Source organism: Panthera uncia (assembly GCF_023721935.1).
Source record: "Panthera uncia isolate 11264 chromosome B2 unlocalized genomic scaffold, Puncia_PCG_1.0 HiC_scaffold_24, whole genome shotgun sequence".
NCBI classification, from domain to species: domain Eukaryota; kingdom Metazoa; phylum Chordata; class Mammalia; order Carnivora; family Felidae; genus Panthera; species Panthera uncia.
The window spans coordinates 4,494,012-4,514,671 of record NW_026057580.1 but is presented as its reverse complement, the minus strand read 5'-3'; the positions used below and the strand labels follow the sequence as shown (position 1 = coordinate 4,514,671).

Here is a 20,660-nt window from a genome sequence, read left to right as displayed (position 1 = left end):
CCCTGGGGAGAATCAGACAAATGGAAACAACTGAAGGAGAGCAGGATGAGAGGGCGGGCATGCTAAAAGACGCGTGTCTGCCATCTAGTGCCAAGCGGGACAAGAAGACAAAGGAAACCCTGCGCGTGGACAGAGAAGACATGCAAGAAAGGCAACCGAGGGTAAAGGGGAGAAACGCGAGCCGTGTGGGAAACACGCCAAGCACAGGGAGACTGTGGAGCAGGGGATGACAGAGCACACGCTGGCGGGGAGGGAGAGGAAGCGTAAGAAGCGAAGATAAGTGACAAGGATGATGCCAAGTACACAAGGAGCGGGAGGTCACACGAGGCAGCGGTGGAGTCTGTAAGGTAAGCGTTAGGGAAATTTATTGACAGAAGTCGTAAACGTAGCTAAAAGATGAAATGAATTCATTGCTGCGGTGCTCACAAAGGATAGATGAGAGACAGATGCCAGCAGCAGACACACACTTCCCAGAGGAAAGGGATGAAATGCTGCAGGAAATCAGAAGCGTGCCAAAACAGGTGATCAAGAAATCTGAACCTCCACAGTGGCTGAGGCTGCTGTCACCTGAAAGCCCGATCGCAGGGAAGCGGGGAAATTAACATGCAGCGGTCGCAGGCGGACCTCGGGTGCAGGAAGGCCTGGCTGGTTGGGGTGGGACGCACACCCACGCTGGGCAGGAAATCCCAGGCTGTTTCAGCTCAGAGGCCTCTGCTGTTCCAGCAGCAGCCGGGATCCGGGGTCGGGGTAGGTTCCAGCACCACAGCCGCAAGCTGCTAGTAGCCCCAGCCACTGACACACTGTGCGGGCCACTTTCCACCTGCCACCAAAACAGACCGCCCGCGCCCCCCAGGAGTGTTCAAGTCAGAGGAACCTCTGAGCTGGGCCTTCCCTGCCATCCCCTGTCAGACCTTCTCCCTGGAGGGGGCAGCACCTGCAGAAAACAGTCTTCCTGGGAGATGTGGCAGTTACCCACATTTCTCTGTTACCCACACATGCTCAAAACCAATCCCATCTACGCTTCTTGAAATTAGCACAAAGCCTGTGGGTTGGTAACACTCAGTATCTAAAGGTCCTGCTTCTGACTAAATGAAGGCCACAGGTGTCATTTGGCAAACAAGCAGTGACAGGCTGAGGAAGTTCTGCCTCTCCCTATACCACCCTCAACTGTGAGACAGAGGGGCCCAGACCCCAATACCCTGATGGCAGATTTCTGTCTTCCATGGGACTAGAGATGGGCTTACCCTGGACCCCACCTCCCTGCTATCCTGGTTTCCTGACTCTGCCCCCAGCCTCCTTTCCCTGGCTGTCTGTGCCATCATGGCTCTCCTCCAGGGCTGCCTTCCCCAGGAGTCCTGCCCCACCAACCTTAGTCACCCCTCTTCCTATACTACAGCCTTGTCTCTCACACCTCTGAACATCACCACCCCAACTTAGACACATTCCCACTGTTCTCTAAGATAGGTGATACTTTTTCCAAAACTAGTATGCTGTAGGAGAGAATGCTTTGAGAGCGGCCATATTCTTTAAAGAAAACAATTTCTTTTGGTTAATATTTATTTTTGAGAGAGAGAGAGACAGAGTGCAAGGGGGTGGGGGCAGAGAATGAGACACAGAATCCGAAGCAAGGCTCCAGGCTCTGAGCTGTCAGCACAGAGCCTGACCTGGGGCTTGAACCCACGAACCATGAGATCACGACCTGAGCCGAAGTTGGACGCTCATCTGACTGAGCCACCCAGGGGCCTTGAGAGAGTGCTAGATTCTTGACACTCAGGGAGATTCAGCACTTTTGCGTCTTCTTGTGTGCTCTGAGAAAGACAGTTTGTGGGTGTTGCCTTATGATCCCATTCATTATTCATGTTATGATTTCAGATGTTTCCCAGTTGGCAACACCACATTGAGGCTTTTTTCCCTGAACAATAACTGACTCAGTCAGGCAGCCTGGCAAGTTGCTGCTCAGCCAGATGCAACAGATCACCGGTTAATTAGTCAACCTGTACAGACGGGCTGGTGAGTGTACTTGGAGTTCCCTGCATAGGCAGTTCTGGAAACTCATTGGGAGGAGAAGGTCTTGCACTCCAACTTTAGGGTTCTGTAATGGGAAATTATTCCTCATTTGGTTACTGAGGTAGGTGACAGGGTTGGGGCTGAGTGCCGGGAGACCCTCCTAGATACATCCCAGTGCTCCCTGGCCTTCTCTGACCTAGAATTCCTTCTGCTGGAATACTAGACTGCAGAGTCCCATGTAGGGATTAAAGACAGAACTGGTTTGTTTTTTGGGGATGTATTATATAAGAAGTGACTGCACATGAAAAATATTCAATTTTAGCTTGATATATTATGTGAAGATAAATTTAAATTACTTTCCAACTTGGTAAATAAAAAACACATAACTTAATGTAAGTATAAGTGGCAAAAAAATTGGGATTGATTGGCAAAATTTAAAAAATGTGCTGAGTAATGTATGGGACGGTTGAATCACTATATTGTACACTTAAAACTAATATTAACACTGTATGTTAACTTTACTGAAATTACAATTTTTTAAAAAGATTAGAAAAAACATTTTAAAAATAGGATATTTGGTTTGGGCCTCAAATATACATTGATTCAGATTCAAATTTACTTTGTTACCTCATCAAAAAAAAAAAAAAGTGCTTTTATGACCTGATATTTAGAGTTCTTTAATTTTGTGCCTTAACAAATATCAATTTGTTTACTTTTACAATTTTCAGGTTTGGTTAGAAATGAAGAGGTAAGAGAGAAAGTTTCAGACTACTGTTTATAAGCTCTGCTCTCTAAGAAGCACACTGTAGGCACACTGTTCTAAATGAATAAAATGCAAATGCAAATGAATAAAAAGGCAAAATGAGTATAAATTATCACAATATTTTCAGTTTTGAGAATGCAAGTTGAAGTACCAGAAACACCCTGGTATGCTCTGGAGAATTCTGATTTGACAACCACAATGCACGAACCCAGGGCCAGCTATGTAATGTGCAGGGCTCAGCACAAAATGAAAATGTAGAGCCTTCTGTTCAAAAAAGCAGGAATAAAGCTTTATGTTTTCTCCCACAGTTCCTCTCTTGACCAGACACAGGGTTTTCTTTTGCTACTTAATGTTGCAATCCCTTGGGCAAGGGGACTCCGAGGCCGGGGCAGACCCACATAGGCGCCCGGGGCCCTATCCCGTGACTCAGGTGAGGGTCACACCAGACCCTGACCCTCCCTGCAAACACGCTGGGCCTCCAGGGGGAGTGGAGCGTGGTGGGAGGCATGGGTCAGGCTAGGATGGGGAGGCTGGCCAGGTCTAGGTACCAGGGGTCAGTGGGTGGCTGAGAACCTGTCCTGGGAAGGTGAGAGGGGGCAGAGGTGGGTCTGTGTGTAAACTGAGGCTCCCGGCCCCTGGTGAGTGCTCCACTTCCCCATGGGGCTCCCATTATGAAAACAAATTCACAGGTTAAATTGTGAAGAATTCAAGATGGTGCTGGAGAACATAAACCCCAAGCACAGAGTCCCCTTCTGGGTGTGGAGCCTCACGCAACTGCCCTGGTCACATGCCCATGAAGCCAGTCTTGTGCAGAGCTGAGAAATACCACGTTGAGGTGAAAACTACAGAATGGTTACTATTTTGATGCCTTTCATTTCCTCTTGAGTTTCAGCTTTCCTGTTCCTTATGATTCCTGTCTTTTTTTAAGTTTATTTATTTTGAGAAAGAGAGAAAGAGAGAAAGAGAGAGAGAGAGAGAGACAGAGAGAGCATGCACACACACAAACGAGAGTGGGGGGAGGAGCAGAGAATACCAAGCAGACATGGGGCTCCAACCCACTGGACTATGAGATCATGACCTGAGACAAAACCAAGAGTTGGATGCTCAACCAACGGAGCCATTCAGGCACCCCGTGATTCCTGCCTTTAACTAGCAGTCCTTCAGAGGTTCACACTCAACACTCATGACTGTATAAAAAGCAAGGGTGTAATAAGCAGATGAAGCCAACAGAGTGGCCACTAGTGCTCACTCAACACCCAAAGAACAGAAAAGGTAAGTAACGAACTTACAGTTGACTGACACTATTCACATCTTAAATGGAGTGACTGAATCCGCAGGTGCCCCTGTGAGCTCACTGGAAATCCATATTGTCGAGGGGATGACGGTCCAGGCGTGCCTGGCTCATGTCTGGTTTACACTTGCCGTCCTAGTGTGATTAGGAATCATGCCCTCCCTCACACTCAAGTGTCCTGGTTTCTCTGTTCACCAAGGGCACTGTCTTCTCTCTCCTGATCCAAGGGATCCAGTGCATTTTTCTGGGGCCATTTACATTCCCGAGAAAACAGCCTGGTGGTTTGAGGCTCAGACCCATCCCCTGACTGCTGCCCTGACTGTGGGTACCCAAAATGGGGGGAAACAACCTGCCCACTCTCCCCCCGTTAACTCCAAAAATGAAGGGACGTCTACAAACAACATGATCTGCTGGGGTGATCCAGACCTGGACACCAGTGGAGGAACAGGCCCACTCACAAACATTTATGTGCAGTCTGGCCCAGGACAGAATAGACAGGCAGAGAAAACCAGCAACTGTCTTCCACGGTGGTCCCGTGGGGCTGGGGTCCCTTAAACACCATGTTCAGAGCACTGAGGGACCTCTGAAATAGCTGTCGTCTGGGAGGGCAGAAGACTTGAGGACAGGGTTGTTTGACCTCTCAAGGTCTCTGTGGTTGCCGATTCCATAGGGAGGCTGGTGGGAGTAAGCAAAGCCATAGGAGTTGGCTCTCATTTCCCAGTGAAGAGACATCTAGAAATGATAATGATATCCCCACTGTGCAGGAGCAGGACTTTCTTCTGTACCGAGCTGTCTGAACAACAGGCCATTAGCGGGGAGAACAAACAGTTCCACTTAACTCGGGATGTAGCATTTACCTGGACATCATGAAACAGCACAGCGTCTTTCATGAAAGGAGACCCTTACCTCATTTGCTGTGTTGTGTGTTCCCACGATTCGGATGAAGGAGGCAGGCTGTCTTTCAAAAGTTACAGATTGCCAGGACCTGTGAGAGGAAGCACAACCATTTGCCTGGTTAGATTGTACGGTTAACCCTGTCGGCAGGCAGGGGGAGCCAGGTGCTGAGGAAGGAGGGTGCCTGTCCTCTATCCTCAGGAGGCCTGTGAGGTGGCAGGGGCGGAGGGGGGGCGGGGAATGGGAACAGGGCTCTCCCTCATGTGTGCCTGAGGAAGGCAGTCAGTATGTAGTGTCCCTACCTTCTGTGAAGGCAACCTGGGACTCACATAAAGCTCCCCCGTCAACACACACAAAGTACAGACCAAGTTCACTAGGGAACAATTGTGAGGCCGAAAAGTGATCAAGGTCAGTGAGAGTTCACAAAACACATTTCCTCATCTGTGAAACGGGCCTGTTGGCTGAATGGGCGTGCGCCTGAGAGGCATGGTGGGTTCTGGGAGGAGAGTTTTGAACCAGGGCAGGAATGTGGACTGAGCAGGGCAGGGCAAGGGGAGGGGGAGGAGGGGCTCACTCACTGCCATGAGTGCAAGTGGTGGCACCTGGGGAAGAAGACACGGCTTCTCCACAGGCCTCCACCTCCCCCCCTTTCCTGCTTCCAAAGGCATCCCCCCAAGGGCTTATTCTCAGGACCTGCCAGTCTCTGGGCGGGCTCAAAGCCAGCTGCTTTAAAGCCCAGCCAGGCAGGCTCTGAAGCAACCCCGAGAGGAGGAGCTCTGCTCTTGGTTTAAGGCTCACAGCTCATCAGAATGCACTGGAGGAGAGCTCGGCACCCACGACTGTAAACTCCAATAATATTTTCTGTAATAAATGTGAGGAGTTCACAGTTGTTGCCATCCCTCCTCCGCTCACACAGTGGAGATGCCAGCTGCTGGGAAGCTGTTTCCTGTAATTGTCTAATTACCAAGCAATGCTACCAAAGAAAATATATGTATTTGTGGTTTGTTTTTTCCCCCTTTGGTTTCAGGTGTTCCATCTTCTCTCTCACTGTGAGCTTCCCACTGAGATTGATTCACTGCTGCCCGGACACCCAGGCCCCTTCAGGTCATTAAAAAGTCGTTACCATCCTGTGTGCAAAGTCTGTGCCTCTGAAAGCAGTTTTCTGGAAACAGCGTAAGAAAAATCATTCTCTTTGCAAAAATGCTATCATTCATATGTGAAGGTGATGCCATCTGATCATCCCCAGAGACTGCACTCTTGGCCCCTGTCCTCGGTTGGGGGGGGGGGGTTTGCTCCCACACCCATGTGGCTCCCCTGGGGAGTCTGCTGGATGGGATGCAGCCCATGGGCTGGGGCCAGGGCTACAGAGGGAGGCCCTGTGGGGCTTCAACCCTGGACCTGGGCTCCCACAGGCAAACCTGTCACTTCTGAAGTGAGCTGTGTGACTGACGGACTGGCATCCTTCCTCTGGCAGGTCAGAGGAAGCGAGGGGTCCATGCTGCGTGGGGCAGCAGAGGCCCATCCCAGTTCCTAAGGGAAGCACACACTGAGTCTGGGCCACTGCCTGCTTCTCAGACCAGCCCTCCAGGAAAGGGAGACAGAGCCAGGACAAGTGACAGCAGCCGCTGACAACTATTATGTTCCGATCGGTTTCAGAAAAAGGACTGGAGTGGAGAGGGGCTGGGTGTGGAGGAGGTGCAGACTGTGTTCTTAGGTTTCTAGCTGCATGCCTATCAAAAAAATCCTTAAGTGCTTCTGGACATAGAGGTAAAACTTGGCTCACGGTCTTCAACAACATGCTTGTGGCCCTGAGAGTGCTGGGGGATCCAAATGATGCCTCCTGAGGTCCCACCTGTCCTCCTCTCACAACAGGGCTGGGAGCCCAAGGCAGTGAAGGGAGGGAGATCTCGCGGGAGTCACCTTGGGCAGAGCTGGGCTCCCTGGGCAGCGGGCTCACGGCTTGGGCACGTGTGCCCCCTGCCTGTGCCTGGGGAAGCAGGGCTGGCAGGGCAGCAGCCCAAGTGGGAGGGAGCATTTGTGGAGTAATAAGATCAGAAGGCCTCAATTTAATACCAATCCTCCATTACACCGCATTAATATCTAATCACATTAGAGTTCATTTTCACTAACACAGCCTGAGAGTTGCAAGATGATTTCATTTTCAGCAAAACTGGATACCGACCCTAAAACAAAATATCAGGAGGAAGGGATGCTGGTTAGGGTGAGGTAATGAGCATCTCTCCCTACCCAAGTATCAGATCCCATTTCCCCTCAACTTCTTGCAAACAACTTTAAATGCTGCTCGATGGGGACATGATAAGGTGGCCCCGGAAGTCCTTGTCACGTTGGGGCCGTGTATGCAATCACCGTGCAACTGGAGGACGGCTGCCTGAGCCGTGATCTCACAGCGCCAGGAAACTACAGCCATCACTCGGTCCACACGAGGCTCCACTGCCATATTTATTGAGCTTTACTGACAACTGTATAAAATATCCCTCCTTGCCAAGTACCCTGAGTCCCTTCCTTAGCAGGCAGCATGCCCAGGGAGGCAATGGAGTCTTAGGGGCGCGGCACCCATTTTGGCTCACGGCCATGACTGGGTGACGGAGGAAGTGTCTGCACAGGAGCAACGGGTGTCAAAGCACATGTGGTCTCTGCTTCAAGCACTTACACTAAAACAGAAAGCCCTACCCTGGACTGAAGTCCCAAGCTGTTACTCGCAGGAGGGGCTCTCGACCACAGGAACCACTCCCCACCTTGAGCTGCAGGCTCAAGAACAGGCTCCCCCGGTTACAGAAGTAACCTCACCTGGAGTGCGCTCCGAAGGACCGAAGGACCGGGGAGTGTAAATATGTATCTACACACAGATGTGTTCAGAGGGAGATCCGAAAGAATGTTTGTCAAAATGTTGATCAGGATTTTAGCTTTGGATGAAAGAATTCCCAAGATATTTACTACACTTTTGTACTTTTCTGCACTGTCTGAATTTGGTAGAATGTAGAGGTAAGCATTTTTGAAAAGTACCTGTCCTGCCTACTACTCAAGGTTTTAATGCAGATCATGTGACATGAAGCAAGTGAACATGCCAATGCTATACTATTATGCAAGATATTTCTAGTGGGGGGGAACGGGGCAGGGCAAGGGGGGTGACAGTCAAGACAGGAGGCTTTGATCCTGGCCCTTCATGAACTAGAGGTGGTACGGCACACTGGTTGACAACATGGGCTCTGGGTCAGAATCTCAGTTTTGCACTTTTACCAGCTCTGTGACCTTAGGCAAACTGCTTAACCTCTCTGGGCTTCAGGCTCCTCATCTGTAAAATGAAGATAATAAAAATATCTAGCTTTTTTGGGTAAAGATTAAATACATTAACAAGTATAAAACATCTAGAACCATGTACTAAGTACTAAAGCACTAAAAATGGTACTGTTATTACTACCAGAGATGGTATTGTTATTACTACTATAATTACTATTCAGCCAAAAGAGTCTGGACAGGACACACTGCTTTCCTGGGCCTCATCTGGGAGTCACCAAGTTTGTTACTATGCGATTTACTGACTACTGCAGAGGTTCCCAGGGGTACCCATGGCACCCCGTCAGCACCCATTTCTTGGAGGCAGTCAAGGTGGCTGGGCTTTGGAAGAATTATGCAAGCATTTCTTGAATATACTCTAGAGCCTGGCACCTGATTTTCCAGGGGATCCACGCAAGACGTAGTGCTGGCCCTTATGGGCTTCCTGATCTCTCTGGGGAGATCAGCTACCCTTCTGTGAACTACGGAGAGAACAATGTCAACAGTGCATTGGTCCCAACTCACAAACTGGTGGTGTTCCAACGCTTCCCTTGTAATTGGTTGTTTGAAGCTTGGAAGCAATTTTTCCAGAGAAATAAAGTTATAAATTTTGGTTGGGTTTCCAGACCCACCCATAACATTCAATTTAACCCATAATGAGGCTGAAATACTATATATATGAAGTTTTAAAAAAAAAAAAAAAAGGAAGAAAATGATGTTGTTGCCATCGTGGTAATTAAACAAGCCAGAAAAACAAGAGCTCGAGAACAGTCTCTCTAAAGCTGCTGCTTGGTGAAGGATTAAGTACTGTCAGGCGCATGCAATCAGGCGCCTGTGGCTGGCATACGGTAGGTGGTCTGTTTAGGAGTGAAAAAGTAGGCCAGGAGCTGTCCTCTGTCTGCAGACCACTGCGTGGTCACAAAGTGCTTCGCGATCATGATCTATCACATTTGGTTGCCAGCAATCTGTTAGGTACCGAGGCAGCCAACTGCAATCCCATTTCTGAGGTGAGACACTGAGGCAGAAAGAGAGGTAATCTGTCCACATTCCAGTGCCACCAGGTGTAGAGTCAACAGAAGCCAGATTTAATGGCTGTCTGTGCTCCTTCCACCCAAGGGCACAGTGAGGAACTTTCTGACCGAGAGGCTGGGGCACTGACTAATCCCTGTCGCCTGGGTCCTCGAGTTTCAGACCTCATTTATGTGCTGGTACCGTGATGCCAAGCTGGAGATCACGCGCGTGAGCGGATCGCAGGCTGACCTCTGGGTCCCTACATGCAATGGCGGTGAACTGGTTGGAAGGGTTCAATGGGGCGATGGTGTTTGGCACACGGTGGGCGCACAGTGGTTGCCGGCTGCTGTTCTGTCTTCATACTCACATGTATGGAAGAGCGAAGAAGAGGCTCCCTAGGTGCTCCCTCTCCACGCAGATCAGCATGGAGACATGGAGAACACATGGGGTCGTACTGACAGGCAAGTCAGGGGACTGCATCTACAATGTGCCCCCCACCCCTACAGCCGCACACATTACTCATGGAAACAAGCATGCTTACAAAATATTCTTAAATATTCTGGAAGGAGATAGGCTGAGTTCATGACAGTGGTTGTCTCAGAGAGAGGGTGAGGAATGGGTTTGCTGACGGGAGTACAAAGGAGGCTTCATCATTAACTGGAATGTTTTATTTCTTTGATTAAAATAAAAAAGATGAAGTGCATGTGAGAAATATTAACTACAGTCAATTCTGGGGATGAGTATGTGAGTGAATGTTATAATACTTCTTATTCTTTTCTGCATTTTAAACAGTTCTTGAAATAGAGAAAAAAAGAGGGAGAAGAAAGGCAGTGAAACAGTGCCTGTGTTTATACGAGAAGAATTTACCAGGGGTGGAGTTAACCAAAGGGCAAATATAAAACGTAGGGGGCTAGGTGGAGTCAGCCCCTCGGTGGGCATGTGGATTGCCAGGTAGCGCCGCTGGCTCCGGACACGTGCGTCTTTGTGGGAGCAGAGGACAGGAGAGCTGCCGGCTTGGGGAGGGGTGCAGCGGCCATCTGTAGGTGCCAGGCTTGTGTGAATGGCTCTGGTGACAAGGGCCACCAGAGAAAGGAAGGCAGCAGGACTCAGCTGAGATTGGCTTACCATCCTAAGCCTCATCCTACCTTCTCTGGGGGTCCTGTAGATCCTGTACCAAGGGAAGCTGGTCTTTTAGGTTCTGGAAAATTATGTGATTCTGATGCCTATGCTATAAAGAGAATGCCAGGGTCAGAACTTTTTTGGAGCAGACCTGGTAAACACTGGGGAGATGGCCAGGGCCACACTGGCAGTTAAACATGGCAAACTGAACACACGGGTTAATCTTTGCTCCCTCCACTAAAAGGGCAGTAAGGAAATCTAATATATGCATCATATCAAATAGTAAATATATGTGTTCTAACACACACGCACGCACACACGCCAAGCAGAGAAACAGTGAAGACACATTACCCTCTCTGTGTTTTTGCCTGAGAGACAATGCACAGGAAGCAAGTAGATTCACACTACAGAACCCTAGAAAAGCTCGTGTCCCTGCGTCATCAGTTACCTTGGAAGGTGGGGGTTATACAGGGGACTCAACTATGAGAACTGGTTGAAAGTAGGTGAAAGGAGCAAATTGACTCCCCATATCCCTTCTCCTTCCTCCTGTACAGCAGGGATGAGCACTCTCCCACCTTGGCAGAAGACAGAGATTTCACTCTGGAGTCCTTGAACAGAGAGGGTCTACTCCAGGGGATCGAGGCACAGTAGAGGGTGGGAACCTAGGGGTCTATGAAGAAGGATTTACATGAAGTGAATGTCTCAAATGGTGAGACTTCCAGTCCCCTACCCTCCTTGTCTTGGCTTTCAGGCCACCGTCATCCAGGCTTAATCCCCACGCAAGACACTGGAGGATCCCTCTGGAGGATCCCTCTGGAGACTCTAACCAGCCCAAGAGGAAAGACCGAGAGCCACTTATCCAGTTTCTTTCTTCCTGTCCCTCCAGTCTGCTTTCCATAGATATTTATTCAGTGCTTACTATGGAGTAGGCCCTATTTTAGACTCTGCCATCACGAAGCCTACATTCTAGTGGGAGAAAGAGACAAATAAATATAGGGCTAAGTAGAAAAGTAAAGCAGTGTAAGCAGATTCAGAAGTGCACACTGCTTTTAGAGAACATATTTAAGGAGGTTCGCTCTGGTAGGTGACAAGTGAGCGAAGACCTACACCAGCGGAGTAAATGGCCACATGGATCTGGAAGAGTGTTCCGGTGAGAAGAAACAGAAGGCAGCTGTTGTGCTGGACCTGAATGAGATCGGCCAGGGATCTCCCAGTGAAACACCAAATCCCTGTCTGATAACCCAGAAGGAAGCCCGCAAACCCACCCTCACACGAAAATCTTCCAGCCAGCTTTCTCATCACCTAAGGTTTGAAGGAGAACAGCCAGTTGAGGATCACCAAAAATCCTAAGATGGAAAAGAGAGACCAAAAGCACAGAGAAAAGAAAAATAATTCAGAAGATACAGTTATAATTCAGTAGACAGAATAAAACTTCAGGAATAAACCCCTATACACTGCCAGATAGATAAAAGAATTATTATACTCTTTAAAAAAAATTTTTTTTTGTAATCTTGATTTATTTTTGAGAGCGAGACAGAGTGAGAGCGAGGGAGGAACAGAGAGAGAGAGAGAGAGAGAGAGAGAGAGAGAGAGAGAGAGAGAGACAGAAACCAAAGCAGGCTCCAGGCTCTGAGCTGTCAGCAGAGTCCGGCGCGGGGCCTGAACTCACGAACGGTGAGATCATGACCCGAGCCGAAATCAGATGCTTAACCAACTGAGCCACTCAGATGCCCCATACACTCTTGAAATAAGAATAAGATGATATGAAAGGGGATATTCAGAGAACAAGAAAATGCTCTTATCAATTGAGGCTATGTTGAAATAAAAAATCTAACGAAGCTTAAGTTGAAATTTTGTGGAACATCCAACAAGACAGCAAAGATAGAAAATAGAAGAAAAAGGATAAGAAAATGAGAGGACCAACTAAGAGGTCCACTATCCAACTAGGAGGTGTCCCAGAAAAAAAGAGCAGAGAAGGTATGAGCTATAATACTGTCAAAGTAAAAAGAAATTTTCCCATATATGGAGGACATAACTTACTAAATTAAAGAGCCCACTGAATGGTCACTACAATAGGTAAGAACACAAAACATATTATTGAGAAATTTCAGAAGATCTAAACGTTTCTGGACAGGGCAAACGCAAATCAACCTAAAGATGAGGGAACCAAAATTACATGAGATTTTTCAAGAGCAACACTGGGAGTCAGGAGAAGATAGAGCTGAGCTGTTCCTTCTAAGTGTTGAGGGAGAAATTAGTCCCAGCCAGAGGGCTATTCCTAGCCAAGTCACATATTTGGATAGAATAAAGAAACTTGGATTCAGGCATATAAATCTGAAAACATTTACCTCCAGGGTATTCACTAGAAACTTCTGGAAAATGTACTCCATCAATAACAAAGGATTAAACTAAGGCAAAGAAAGTTACAGGATCCAGAAAAGAGATGACCCAGGAGGATGGGAAGGGAAAGTTGAGGACGAGAGCTGAGCAGAGGCTTAAGGGGACCAACCCTGCAGGAGAGGGAAGGCAGGGCTCCAAGAGGGAAAAACCAAGAGGTGTTAGGCTGCGGGGATTTGTGTGGCTCTGACAAAAATAAGTGATATGTACCTATAAAATTAATGAATGACAGATAATATGGAAAACAAAGTAATTTTTAAAAATGTTTATTTACTTTTGAGAGAGAGAGACAGAGAGAGAGAGAGAGACAGAGAGAGAGAGAGAGAGAGAGAGAGAGAGAGAACGAGCAGGGGAGGAACAGAGAGAGAGGGAGACAGAGGATCCAAAGCAGGTTCCGTGCTCTCAGCACAGAGCCAGATGCAGGGCTGGAACGCTCGAATCGTGAAATCATGACCTGAGCGGAAGTCGGATGCCCAACCAACTGAGCCACCCAGGCGCCCCCTAAGTAATTTTTAACTCCAGGAATAACAAATTATATTACAAAGAAAGGCAATTTTAGCAAACTATGTGGCTTAGCCCAGAACAATAGTCAGTCATACTAATGCCAATGCTAAATGCTAAAAACTGATTTAACGGGAGAAGAGGGGAGAGGGAGAGAAATACGATCATGGGAGGGAAGGGTAAGGAAGCTAAATCCTTATCTTCCAAAGTAGGGAGATGATAGATAATTTTGGTAACAGCAGCAGGATAAGCATATAGTTTAGAAACCTGAAGGTACTGACCAAAATAAAGGTCTATAAGACATGAACATGTTTGCCTCAAAGTCTAAAAGTATGATCATGTGTTATGGTGGACAAGTGGGAGGACACAGGCGCCCTCACACCCCGCTCGCTCAAGGAAGTGCCAACCAGCAACATTTTAGATGTGCATACCCCCAGAGCCAGCGATTCCTCTTACATCACTTGAGCTTATGACACGTTTCCGGCCTGGGGACCCAGGAGTAAGGACTGCAGTGTAGCACTGCTTGAACGGCAAGAGAATAGACACAACCCAAATGCTCCTCACTGGTCAAGTGGATTATGGTACATCTCTTTCCCTATGATGAAAGACCGTGCAGCTGGAGAGGGCAAGGGAGACGGAGAGGGTGGGGGAGGGAGAGAGGAAGGCAACATTCTAGAGTTCTCCTAGGTATAGAAAAATCTGTATGAAAAAAAACAGGAAAATACACACATTTGTTTATGTATAAACGATCGAATCTCTGGAGCAAGAGGTGGTGGGTGAGATACATTTTGCTGTCTTTAGTCCTTAATTTTTAACCATATTAAAGGCATTTGCTCTGAATGTATTATCCTTTACAAATATTAAAAGACTGTTGGGGAGGAGGAAGGCAGGCAGCTGCCTCTGGTGAGTGGGACCTGGGCTGGGGGCGGTGAAGCAGCATACCGCTGCTGTTGTTAATAAATCTTGTGCTGCTACCTTTTAGTTATTTATTTAAAAATGTTCTAATGTTTACTTATTTTTGAGAGAAAGAGAGAGAGAGAGCGGGGGAAGGGCAGAGAGAGGAGGACACACAGAATCTGAAGCAGGGTCCAGGCTCTGAGCTGTCAGCACAGAGCCCGACGTGGGGCTTGAACTCACAAACTGTGAGATCATGGACCTGAGCTGAAGTCAGTGCTTAACCAACGGAGCCACCCAGGTGTCCCTCTACCTGACTTCTAAAACAACGTACATGTATAACTTGGATAAAAAATAAGGAAATTCAGAAGTTGAAAAATACAAGCAGAGCCGAGAAGAGGAGACAAACCTACGGTGAGGAGGCATGGAAAGGGTATGTGGGGAATAGATTTATTTACAACCTTTGGGAGCAGGGCCGGAAGGCAAACATGAACCTTCGGAGAAGATTCCTGTAAAGGAAGGGAATATTAAAGGCTGTCCCCTATCAACTGAGCTGCAGTGACATCGGAGCCCTCTCGGAGCTGTGTGGTGCTGAGACGTGACAGGTATTAAAGGCCTTGAGTGAGCCTCCAGACTAGCCTGAAGATCCCTCTGACAGTTCTTTATGAGTGCGCCTCTCATGCTGACCCCACGGCTGCCTGCCGTCCCTTCGCACGCGCTGTTTTTACTGTCTGCCTCACAGCTGCGACAGGCCCAGGATCCCACATTCATCTCTAATCAGATCTAACACCTCACTGGGGCCTGGGCATGTGAGGGACGGTGCATCTTGTACAGCACTGGGGGAGGCGAGAATTCTAGAGTTGTGACAGTCTTTAAACGGGCCCGGCGTGTCTCTCCCCTGCACATCTGGTGAGCACCTGGCACATCCAGGGAGCACCTCCCTTGCCCCAGAAGCAGAGTGACATGGTGTCCTATGTAGCAGAGAGGCAGGGTCGGCCCAGATTCTGATGAACCCCTTCCCAAGAGCTCCCGGTCCTCAGATCGTGGACGCCAGTCTAAAGGGAAGCCTCTGTGTGGTGCAGGTCTAATCTGGCACCATGGGAGGAAATTCTTTTGTCTTCCACGATGCTTAACTGGAGTCTATGGCTGTCTCACTGCCCTGACTTCCAGGGAATTCTGGGTTCGCTCCATTTACCCTGTCTGTCTCTCCATTCAACAACTATTTACAGAAAGCCTTCTACATGCCAGGCCCAGGAAAAACACTGCTAAGTTAGTCTAACCTGACTGCAGACCTGAGGTGGCAGGAAAACAGATTGTTAGGAGCACCTGGGAGTTGTGACCATTTAGTCACATGCTGATCGGCCACATGCTTACTGAGATCAAAGGTCACACAGGGGAGGCTCCTAAGCATATTTTGCTGGTCTACTGAGGATTTTTAAAAATCCGAGTTATCTCCCACTTAAAATTCGAGAGATTTCACATAAAAATACAAACTTCTAGTTTCCTTTGAAAGCTAGAAGATCTGGCATCCTTGGGTCCTCTTTTCTGCAGAGACAACACTGGCTAGAGCTGAGGTGAACAAGACAGACTGAGGTCAGCGGGCTTCTGGTGGTCTCCATCACTCTCTGGAGCCTGTCCTGGCCTGCTGTGCGTGTTCCCATCACCCATTTGGCCCAAGGAAGTGGCCAGGTTTCCATCCCAGCCTTAGAGAGAGCTCAGACAGTGTTAAAATGGAACAAATTAAATATCAAACTCTTGAACAGGAATCGTACCACCTCCAAATTCTTTGGGAACCTAGCACCAGAATAGATACACAAATTATGTTTCATTAATTAAAAAAAAAAAAAAATCCGGCTCAGTTGGTGGAGCATAAGACTCTTGATCTCGGGGTTGTGAGTTCAAGCGTCAGCTTGGGTGTAGAGATTACTTAGAAGTAAAATCTTTACAAAAGACTATCTTCTTACACTGTTCTATTCTTGGCCTTGAGAACTGGTACGACTGAGGGCAGAACAGCGGATACCGATAGTCTTTAGTCACTGCTGCTTGTCTTCCCCTGGGCTACAGTCAGTAGTAGAAGGTTTTCTGTGGAGCTTCCAAACATTCCGTCCAACTCCCAGGCCATGCCCCTGACTGATTACACTCAGAATCCCTGGGGGTGGGCTCTGCATGAGTCCCATTGAAACTCGTCAGGGCATTTCACTGTCCAGTGGGGGTGGAGCCCTTCCCCTGGCTGGGGATGAGGGTTGGGGGAAAGCCTGCTGGGATGGACACGTGTGTCCCTTCCTATTTACAGTGCAGGTGAGCCGTCCCCTACTTTCCTCCTGCCCTGGGGGTTTCTGGACCTATGTGGGCATTTCATGCTTTCTGGCCTCTTTTCTCTGGTGAATGCACTTGCATTTGCTGTTCTAACATGAACTGGTCTTGGGTTTTACCTTCCCTGCTCCTAGCATAACTTTCCCTTTTAGAGGAGTTTCCTCTCAAAGGAAGGGTCAGGACCCTCCTGCCAGCTCCTCGTAAGAGTAGAGCCGGAAACTTCCTACCCTGTGGCAGCCACAGGAAGGTCTGTGTCCTGGGGATATTCGTAGAGTGTTCAAATGAGCAGTGGGGGAGCAAAGGGGAGAGGGGCCGTTTTAATACTCTGCATTGCACTCAGCCCCCCATCCCCAAGCCCCCGCTCCCACTCTGTGCCATCCACTCCCTGCCACGGAGCGCTCCTTGATTCCCCTAAGGGGATGCAGTAATTGATGATTAGCATTCCAAAGCTTGGCTTACATCCTGCTAGCCCGTCATATTTAATTACATTTTAACTATATTCGTCTTCGATAATAGCACGAACATAATTTAGATAATTATCTCTCTCTCTCTTATTCTGACTCTGTCTGTCTCACTTAGAGCTCCTTGCAACAAAAATCGCTTTCTCGGCTCAAACACATAAACAGACTCTGGGGCCAAGAGCTTTTCTTTCTCTCTCTCTTGCAGCAGCTGTGCTAGAAACGCAATGGTTTTGAGTATCATGCAGAAAAAAAGAAAATCTATGTGTCTTCCTGCCTCTGTATTCATGTTTGTACACAGCCGGTGGTGGGAGTTGGTGTGTGCGCGTGTGTGTGCGTGTGCACGCGCCCACGTTTGCAGCTGGGCAAGAGCTTTTGCCCGGTATAGCAACAGGGGAGTCCTGGTCAATCAAATTAGTGTCTATAAGGCACCCTCGTGGTCTGGCATTTCTCTCTTCCAAGGTTTAATGGCTTCTCTCGCAAATTTAAACTCTGTTGAAACAGTTCTAAATGTCTGGGAAGTCTTTTGAAGAGATGTGTTCTTTCTAATAGGGTTTCTGTCACACTTGGATCTTATAATTAATGACCTTTACCCTTGCCTATTATCTGCCTCCTCCAAGAGCCCATCAGGTACGAGAGGAAAACTTGGGGCTCTTCCAAGGGAGAGTGTGTCTCAAGCCAATTGCTACAGTGTTAGGAGTCCCTGCAGACCTTCCCAACCACCACTGGGTCATGTGCTATCCGTGCCATCCGAGTCCCCGGCCTAATCATGCCCCTCCTCTCCCCGCTGAGAGTAAAACGTATTCTTCGGGAGCTTTGTTAGTTTTCCTGGCGAAGCCAGAGAGAGCTGAGCAATTTAGGTAGGAAGATTTTATGTTACAGAGTTCACACTTCTAAGGTTTTTGAACGCACGAGGGAATAAAAAATGGCCTCAGAAACAGCTACTATCCAAGATAATCCTGCTCAAAGTCCAGAGATCCAGAGCCCGCAAGGATGTCGACACACTACTTTACAAGATACAGTGTGGGGATGGCGAGTCCTTACCCCTAAACACTTCAGGTACTGTCCATTTCCTTGGTGTCCTCAAAGGCTCCAATAAATACAAGATTTCGTATAAAAACATTCCCCTTGTCTGATATTGAAGGATTACCCACCAGTCACTATCTTCTCCAGACAAATTCATTATTCATTTGGCTTTCGGTCCACATCAGAGACAAAAATCCTTTTTTTCCCCCATGAAGAATAAATACCACCAAGTAGTCCCCACACTGGTGACAGCCAGGCAGGAAGAGGTTGAAAAGGGGAGTGTCTGTGTAGTTAACAAACATAGGGACTCTTGCTGCCCCTTATTTGGGAGGCCAAAATTCCTAGCTCACTCTGGAAATAAAGACACAGACCAGACTTCAGGAAGCCAGGGAGAGCAGTCTCGACCAACATTTTGCCACCAGTGTGTTCAGTCCACCTACTGACTCTTCTGATGTGACTAGGCCCAGTACTGGTTCATGTGCAGAAGGGAAATGAACCCTTTCAGCAACATGATGGTTCTGGCAACTGAGTAGTAACTCTCAGCCCACCAGAGAAATTAGAAACATCAATGTGGTGACCCGGGAAGTTGTGAGGTCCCGTCCTTGGTGATGTCAAAGACCAGGACAGGAGCAGCCCTCTCTCTATCGCACAGGTTCTGGGCCATTCACCTCGCTCAGTGATGGCAGCTGGGGAGAATGCTCTAACTGGGTTTCATGTATTGTGAAGTTCCTGTCTAGGACGCATTTAGCTACTTTAGGCCAGGCCTACGGTGGGCTTGAGGGGACACACTTCTTCTCCCTCATGGCCCTGAATAGGCTCCACATACCTTGATTTGCTCCATATTGTTTAGGAGGGATGTTTCTACTTTTGATCGTTTGCTGCCCAGCTCAGGTGCTTAGGAATTCTGCTGAAATCTGCCTGAAATGTAACAACCACCTGGGTCTTGGTCTCCACTGAATGGATGGAAGAGCCAGCCATTGGCCATACTTTTCTGCCAGCAGGTAGCTCTAGAGGCTGGTGGGGGCGAGAGAACATTCAGTTTGCTCTTCCCCAGAGGATCCCCTGTCCCCGGCAAGTACAATGCTCAACAGAATTATTGATTTAATGACGTGAGTGGCTCCTTTCAGCCTGCAAGGAGAGCAGGCTCGCTCTGAAAAGGCTGTTGCCTCTGAGGAGAGAGCCTCCTCCTCCTTGGCTCTGTGTGACTGTCCAACGCCACCTCCATTTCTCCTCCAGAAGCACGTTCCCTCGGAGATGCACGCTGGAAATGTGAGGACCATGCCTGAGCAGGAGCCAATTTTCAAATGTTAAGAATTTGGCAATTTCGTTTCCTAGTGTTTTAAATACCAAAAGGATTGAGAACACAATGAGGACTAAACAGTCCTGCGTTGCAGGTTTTAAAAAAGGGCTGCTTTTATGGAAATTCACGCCAAATGCCTGTGCAGAACAAAACTCGACCCTGACCTCAGAAACCCACCACAGCACATACACCTAAGGTGAGCCAGTGGCCCTCCAGAAGGACTGCCAGGCATTCTCTGAATCAAATCTGACCAATTTCATAACTAAAATTACACCGAGCTCCTGTGGGTATTCCAGATCTGATGACATATGCCAAATTCGTTCAGCACCTAACACTGGGGAGATACTCAGTGAAAACTTAAAAATAGACTCTCCCTCTCCAGCCATTAAGGGCCTGATACTTGCAGCTGAACAGGTAAGAAATTGGGGGCATTGGGGAGAGCTTTAAAAATCTCCAGAGTACAAAAGAATGTTTCTTTATGATGAAACCTATCACTCTCTGCATGGAGCCGTCCAAGATTAGCCTAGAGCCGCTGAACGCACTGGAGTCTCTGATATGAGTTCCACAATAAAAAGGTGACAAGTGTTTCTGGCAGGTCCCATAAAGGCCCTTTCTGGAATTTGCATAAATTGCCACATTCAACACAATTAAAGCCGATGTAAGGCAGTATGTAACAATCTTTCTTCTGGGACATTTTCTGTTAATAAAAAAGTGGAACTTAAAAAGATAATTTCTCTCTCTTTTCAAACACTTTCTTGATAAAAAGTCACTACCACCCCCCACCCCAGCTTAGCATCAATGGATTTCTGGGTGCGTGTGCTGTCTTGCAGGCCCCCTTGGCTCTCCTGGTTCTGAGTCACTCTCTGACCTCTTCCCTGGACTCAGGCCTACATGCTGGCAGGGAAGAACTCCGCCCTGTGACCCTGCTCTGCTCGTCTTAGTGTCTTCAGCCACACCACCGTAGTGCAGGAGGGAAAGAGGCAGCCCTTGGCTCCCTGTGAGCTTATAAAACATGGTGGTCAATGCAACAGGACAGGAGACAACCAGGGCAGGTATGAAGTACCAAAATTAGGTTAAATAATTTAGGTAATTTATGACACAAAAATCAAATGCCAAGACAGGTAGGGGGATTTAGCTGGGCAAGGAGAGTGGCTGGAGGTATGGGAGGTCAGGGGTCTGTTTGGATCATTTTAATAAGCCATAGGAGCAAAATCAGGATCAAAACCATAGATGCAAAATGCATGGGAGGCATCTCACTGTTTGTGATGAATCCTGAGTCCCCTCAGGCCAGCAACCTCAGAGATTCCCTTCATTTTGTAAACCTAGACGTCGTGTGTACACACAGGTGTGTGTGTTTGTGTGTGTACACATGTGTCCGGGACCAAGATCTGA

At 48.1% G+C, this 20,660-nt stretch overlaps 1 protein-coding gene across 2 annotated transcripts in view; it reads right to left on the bottom strand.

Moving 5' to 3' along the window:
• Positions 1–20,660, bottom strand: part of BTBD9 (BTB domain containing 9) — a 413,047-nt gene that overhangs the window by 18,716 nt on the left and 373,671 nt on the right. For both annotated transcript variants that reach the window (XM_049652736.1, XM_049652737.1), the window contains exon 10: positions 4,968–5,046. In XM_049652736.1, the coding sequence (XP_049508693.1) occupies positions 4,968–5,046 (79 nt within the window). The remainder of the gene's footprint in view (positions 1–4,967; positions 5,047–20,660) is intronic.